The sequence below is a fragment of the Mus caroli genome, unplaced genomic scaffold (assembly GCF_978045245.1).
Source record: "Mus caroli unplaced genomic scaffold, Mus_caroli_1 scaffold_7, whole genome shotgun sequence".
Lineage (NCBI taxonomy): Eukaryota > Metazoa > Chordata > Mammalia > Rodentia > Muridae > Mus > Mus caroli.
Window position 1 is genome coordinate 91,628,277 of NW_028227262.1, and position 6,760 is coordinate 91,635,036.

Genomic DNA, 6,760 nt, shown 5'->3' on the forward strand with positions numbered 1-6,760 from the left:
AGTTTTATTTTTGTCTTATCTTATTGCTGTTTATTTTATTATTGTTGCTTAGAAGCCTTTTTGTTTTGGAAGGAGAAACTCAAAGGGTGTGGATCTGGATGTGAGAAGAGATGAAGACAAACTGGGAGGAGTATGGGAAGGGTAAAGCTTGTTCAGAATATATTGTATGAAAAATATTTTTTAATTAAGGAATAACAATTTTTAAATATTGAGGTGGATAGGGGTAAACACTTGTGATCTCAGAGCTGGAGAAATAAAGAGAGGAGAATCTCTGGGACTACAATGTGGCCTATTTGCAAGCCCCAGGTACAGTGAGAGACATTCTGTCAGAGCATACAGTGAATAGCTTCTGACAACCAACAGCTAAGGTTGTCTCCTGGCCTCTACATGTACAGTAACACATTCGTCTGTGCACATACATAAAACCATACACACATTCAGAAAAAAGACACTGTACATCATAATGCCTATATACAATTTTTATTTACTAATAACATTTTAACAAATGTAGATGAAATGAAATCCAAATAAAGAGGCATATGGGAGTTTCACATAGAACAAATTGAGTAACTGCGGTAAAAAGGAAATTTTTAAACTCACATTGTTTTTATGATCCAAAGAGATATAAAAAGTAAACAATATTAAAGTGACAATTTAAACTACTCTAGATGAGTGAGAGTAGATTAAATGTTTTCAAAAGAAAGGATTAAAAAATCACTAACACCAAGGAGCTCATTTGAGTAATCTCAGCATCATGGTCACGTTTAAGGAATAAAGTAAAAAAAAAAAGGAAAAATATAAAAATTTCTGTGGAAATAGCTACTTATGGTATACAACGAATTTTAGACTTTATAGTACTTGTCAAGAGAAATGTCAAAAGAATGTATATATGTAATGCCACAAATTATAGTTAAATCATATGAAGAATTCCATTTTGCTACTTGAACAGTTGAAATTGAAGAAGAATGTATAATTTATTTTAAAAAATAACTTTGGGGGCTAGACTAACATGGAACCTACCCGTACCTGAAACTGTAGTTTCAGGAAATCCCATGACCTCTTTGGACATGCATGAGCACCACATACACAGTAATGCATGCATATATGCCGGCACAAAACTTGTACATATAAATAAATGTTTATGCATTCTGTTTAAAAGTAAAGAAAGAATCATAGCATATTTTTAAATCTAGTGACATTTTGACTGCAGGTTTTTGAGCGAGTTGATTATTCTGTTATCAGAACTGATTTGTACCAATGGAGTAATTGTAGGATAGGCATTCATCACAAACTTCTGAACAGTCAGGATGACTGGGTCATACATCCATAACAGTACTGATGTGGATGAGATGATGAAGTCCACCCAGTACATGACCACAAAGAAAATCACCAGCAGCAAGATGGTCTGGGTGGCTCTTTTCTCAGGGGAGGCTCTCAGATGGCTGATGCTATGAAGATGCTTGCATTGCCTCTGATGCCTGAACAAGATTATTACCATGTATGTACTTGTAATCAGCATGACTCCTACAAGAAACACATCTCTAGAGGTTGTTACTGATAAAATCAATCCCCTGATGATATAGTTCATTGGGAAGAGAGAACAGTGTTTAGTGACTTTCATCTGGTTAGTCTCACTCACATTGGAATAAGCACCAACATAGAAGATCAGGTTACTACTGAAGGACAAATTAAAAGACCAAATATAGAAGAAAGCATTGATAGTGTATTTTTTTAGTTTATGTTTAAATTTTGCCAACAGCGAGGTATTGGGACTGATGGTGACAGCCTGGAACACACTCAGGAGGCAGGTGGTGCAGATAGAGAGACCTCTCATTACTCTGCATATGTAAAAAGTTGTTTTGCATTTGAAGTCATTCTCAATATTCAGTGACTCAAATATATCTGTATGCAAAATATCCCCTGCAGTGAAGAACAGCATGATGTGAATGAAAGTCTGTTGACAGGAGATTAGGTCCATGGGCTTAGGTCTGTGCCCTAGGATTATGAAAATATAGAAAACAAGAAGAAACATATTAGCTAGGACTCCTAACCCAGCTTGGATATAAAGAGCATTCTCTAAGGAGAACATAAGTGAGAGGTGAATTTATCTTAAGAGCATTGTTGAGTCATATTTCTTATATCTGAAAAAAAAGAGTACACATTAGTCTTGTGATTCACTGAACAGTATGCATATACCACATTCTATTTTCCCTATGAATGCTTAATTAACCTATATCTTTAATTTTTGATGTTTCAGACTGTTCATCATAGTCTATATTTCTAGATACCCTCTATGTATCTTCTGTATCTATAGACTATTAGATATTGTGAATACATCAATGGTCATACCCATACAGAATGCACACTTTCTGTGCCTGGACTGCACCTGAGTCTAATGTCTTAGAAATACAATCCTAGTGATTTAAATTCCCTCATTTTATAATTAACATGGAAAACAGTAGTGATGAGCACAGAATATTAACCATATATGTCCAACTGAACAAAATGTATGGCAGTCTGGGGGGAAAAATCACAAAAAATATCCAAAAGTACAGGTGAGTCAGTCTTATATTCTATCATTTTACTATACCCTCTTTTGCAACTATCCATGTTTTAACCATAATTCTAGTGGAATCTCAATGATAATTCATGATTATACCACTATTATAATTAGAAAAGAACTATCAAAATGCATTTTTTCATTACATCCTCATAAGTTAGAATTATGTTTTATCGTATCTTAAATCCTCAAAATCTAGAATGGAAAACATAAATGCAGTAGGAGATCATTAATGGACTTTCCACATCCTATTAATTGTATAACCATTATGGGTATAAATGGCTATAGATGGCTTCCACGTCATTTTCCACCTCATTTACGCCATTGTGAACTCCAATTCAGAATTAAAGAGCTGACTCCCAGCTATCAAGACAAACACTATTTTCCTTTACATTTTGTGGGAGAGGAAAATAAATCATGAACAGTATGATCCCTTAGGGCTTTTTAAGCCATTCATTTTGTTATTTTACCTAACTCCTCCTTCTCTATTTATCTCCTTCCCCTTCTATAAGAACTCAAGCATTTTCCCTGTTTTCCCTCTCCGATCAATTGTGTTCTACTAATCCCCTTTTCCTTCCTCCCACCTTCTTTGCATTTACCTCCCTCTTCCCCACTAAGGAACCCTCCCTTTCCCATTTCCCCAATTAGATGCTCCCACCAGCACCCCTATTTTGGTAATGGTCCTGTTTTGCTTTCCTGGTTTCCACAGTTATTATAGGCTATTTAATCATGCGTGGAAATGTGAAGCTAGGAGCCCCCAACATGAGAGAACATGTAACGCTAAGACAAAAACTATTTCAATACATTTTTCTCAAACATGAACTCATAAGATATGACCAAACAATGATTCTGTTTGGGAATTTCTGTTTAAAGAAAGATTCCTATACATGCAGGGGAAAACCAGGTCCCGCGTGTTATCATATGTCATCAGGATCCTCACACTTTTTACAGTTTTACTCAACAATCTTACCTTTGTTATCTATGTTAGTTATTTGGCATGGTTACTAGGATCAATTTATTATTGCAATTAACTTCATTCAGTACTTTAAAATCAGCTTGTGATAGATAAAAAAACAAATTCACCAACACAGTCTTGCAAGAGAAAGAGTACCTAAATATATTTCAAGTTCACATCACATTCTACATATATAGATGTGTGCATGCTTATATGTATAGAAATAATGCAGAAGTTAGTGGAACAAAATATGTTATAACAACCTGGTGAATATGACACCATAAATCACACCTTTTAAATTTACATGATTTTTACTCTTAAAAAAGTAGTAAAAGAATGGATTCCTCCCAATTTCCAGAGCCAAATATCTGATTCTCTCACCAACATACATTTACAGTACCCACACAGTGATGTTCTGTTTTTTAAAATCTCCAGAGTATGGGCTAGAGAGGTGGCTCAGTGATTTAGAGCACTTTTATCTCTTGCAAAAGAATTGGTTTAGATTACTAGCAATAACAAAGTGGATCATGAGGGATTCCAAAGAATCCCTTGCTCTCTCTCAAAAGGCATGCTAGTGGAACACAAGCATATATGCAAACAAAATACTTATATATGCAAAATAAAATAGAGAAATAAAAAAATACAGCTCCAGGATAATATTTAATTCAAGCCGTAGTCTTTCAAGCCGTGGTATCCAAACTCAAAGAAAAGTATCCTTATTCTTTCATCATTTTGTTACATTGTTTAAATGATTTCATAAATTTACATTATCTGTTTTCAGTTTAAATTTGGGGTGTGTGTGTGTGTGTGTGTGTGTGTGTGTGTGTGTGTGTGTGTAAATGAAAGAGGGAGGTGTTCACCTGTAGTTTAGACTAACTTCAATCAAAACCATACTTTTCCTGCCTTATCCCTGAAAGTTCTGGGATCATAGGTGTGTGGCCACACCTGCGTTCATTCTCCATTTTAATTTTACATACACTAGTAAATTATATTCCAACAAAATGAAAATAGATGTGATATTCATCACTTAAACTTAAATTTATTTTGCCTTTCTTTGCAAATGCATATTTTAATGAACAATTGTATTTTGTAACTATTGGAGAAAACCTTGGTAATTTTTACTTTAAATAATTTTATAGTATTTGAATTGAATCCAATTGAAAATATTTTCTTATTGCTAATGAAAAGCTTATTAAGTATTATATCAGTAGCAATGTTACAAGGTTCAATTTAGAAAACTTGAAATATTAAAACTGATTTGCTTTAATTTAAACACACAAATACCTACCAAGAATTATCCAGTTTGCATTTTTGTAAAGATAACTTTACACGTATAAGTGATGTGAGATTTCTAGATATTTTTAAAATATCCAGAAATAATATACTTTATTAAAAATCTCACAATAGAATAAACAAATCTTTCTAAAATTTTAAAAAATTATTATATAATGTTAACAATGCCTTATATTTTTCTAGGTCATGAGTTATAGTTGCCTAAAAATTCCTAAGTATTAGAAGCATAACAGACTACAAAAATCACTGATAAAATTAAATTAGCTAATACAATTTCTTTATTCCTAGCTTACATTTCATGTAATTAAACTCATACACTCAGGTAACGAGAAAAGTAGTGAAATGAGAAAATATAACATACAATTTCGATGTACGTAAATATTATAAATTTACAGCTACAAACCAATAAATGTGTGTTCTTTGTTTTTCAACCTGAAATTTATTTTAGCTGTTTGGGTAGATGAATAGAAAGCTAACACATTTTGCAATTCATAGACAGATAGTATATTTCCTGAGTATACACTCAGAAAAATCCAGTGTTAGACATGCTTTTTAAAGTTGCATCTAGAGGTATATTTTAAATATATATCAGTATACATTCATAGTAAAAATTATGGGTTTCATGACATTTCATTAAATAATACCCATTCATCATCTTTATTCTATTTGACTTTTCTGTCTCTGTACTCTGTATCCAACCTTCTACTAGGTCCCTATGCTTTTCCAGCCCCTTCTTTCATATATATATATATATATATATATATATATATATATATATATCCCTGATATTGTAGTAAGTGAAATCTATATTATTTTATAAATTATTACACTAACATTTTTGTCTACAGAATCTGTTGTATTTATTTATGATATAGTATGGTTCAAATGTAAAATTATAAGCAGAGAATTCTCTAATCATTTATGACAGAAAATCCTGCTTCATTCTACTATCTTCTTTCAGCTCTCACTATTAATGAAGACAAAAAGAAACACTCACTCACCAGGGCCTTTGACAAACATCTATGCAGAACTGGGGCCCTAAGAAGTAGTTATAAGGAAGAAGTGTCATCAGCTCGTCTCCCTTTAGACCAATAGTTATCATGGCATCCAGAGAAGTCAGTTCTGTCTTTGTGGTTGTCACAAAGTGATTCCATCAAATGGAAAAGTAAACTTCTCTAATTTGAAGAGAACAATGGATTAGTAACAGGTGAGCTCTGGGTTTCCATGTGTGAGATAGTCTCTCCAGGCTATAACTGTCTGGGTGGATTAAGTACCCCAGTCTTTGTGAACAAAACAAAAGTAGCAATAATAATATCACACTTAAAAGAAGTAGCAAAACCTTTTTGATTCCCTAGGGTATCTGTTCTGATTCCAAAACATTTGTGTTGTGGTAGCCTCCTTACATACTTGACAGTGGATTGAAGGTCTCACCCATAAATTAACAGCATTTTTGCTAAAATGAAAAAAATGACTGCCCATTCAAACACATTTGAGGAAAGCAATCTTTCTTAGAGTGCACACAGAGGTGAGGTAATGTAAATGTGTTATTACAAGAAATTGGGTTGTGGGGCCGGGGATGTAGATTTGTTGCCCGAGTGTATGGGTAGAAAGTATTGTGTATGTGGGATAACATGAAAAAAATCAAACCTTCAAATTATAGGCAGAGGTGAGGGGAAAAAATCCCAAGTACATAGCAAACACAAGATCTTCAAGCGGGTCATAGAAGAAAAGTGCTCCAAAGTAAGGAAAGACACAAGTAGAAGAAGCACACAGAACACAAAATAAGACAAGAGCAGAGGCAAAAATTTCAATACATCTTACAGCTGAAACACTACTTATACAAAACAAAAAAGTAGATTGAAAATTTTAAGAGAAAAACTACAAGTTACACATAAACAAAACCCATCAAATGGAAAAGTCAGCTTCCCTAATTCCAGGAAAACAGTGCAGTT

The 6,760-nt window shown here is 33.4% G+C and overlaps 1 protein-coding gene across 1 annotated transcript; it reads right to left on the reverse strand.

Annotated features, from left to right (window-relative positions):
- Positions 1-477: 477 nt before the first annotated feature.
- Positions 478-5,834, reverse strand: LOC110296707 (putative vomeronasal receptor-like protein 4). Its single transcript, XM_021165445.2, has 2 exons — positions 5,810-5,834; positions 478-2,141 (listed from the first exon to the last, which is right to left on the reverse strand). Exon 2 carries the CDS (start codon positions 2,087-2,089, stop codon positions 1,190-1,192), a length of 900 nt encoding a protein of 299 aa, XP_021021104.1. The 5' UTR covers positions 2,090-2,141; positions 5,810-5,834; the 3' UTR covers positions 478-1,189.
- Between the last annotated feature and the right edge of the window lie 926 nt (positions 5,835-6,760).

Coding starts and splice junctions, on each gene's coding strand:
- LOC110296707 (XM_021165445.2), bottom strand. CDS start 2,089: ATGTTCTCCTTAGAGAATGCTCTTTATATCCAAGCTGGGTTAGGAGTC.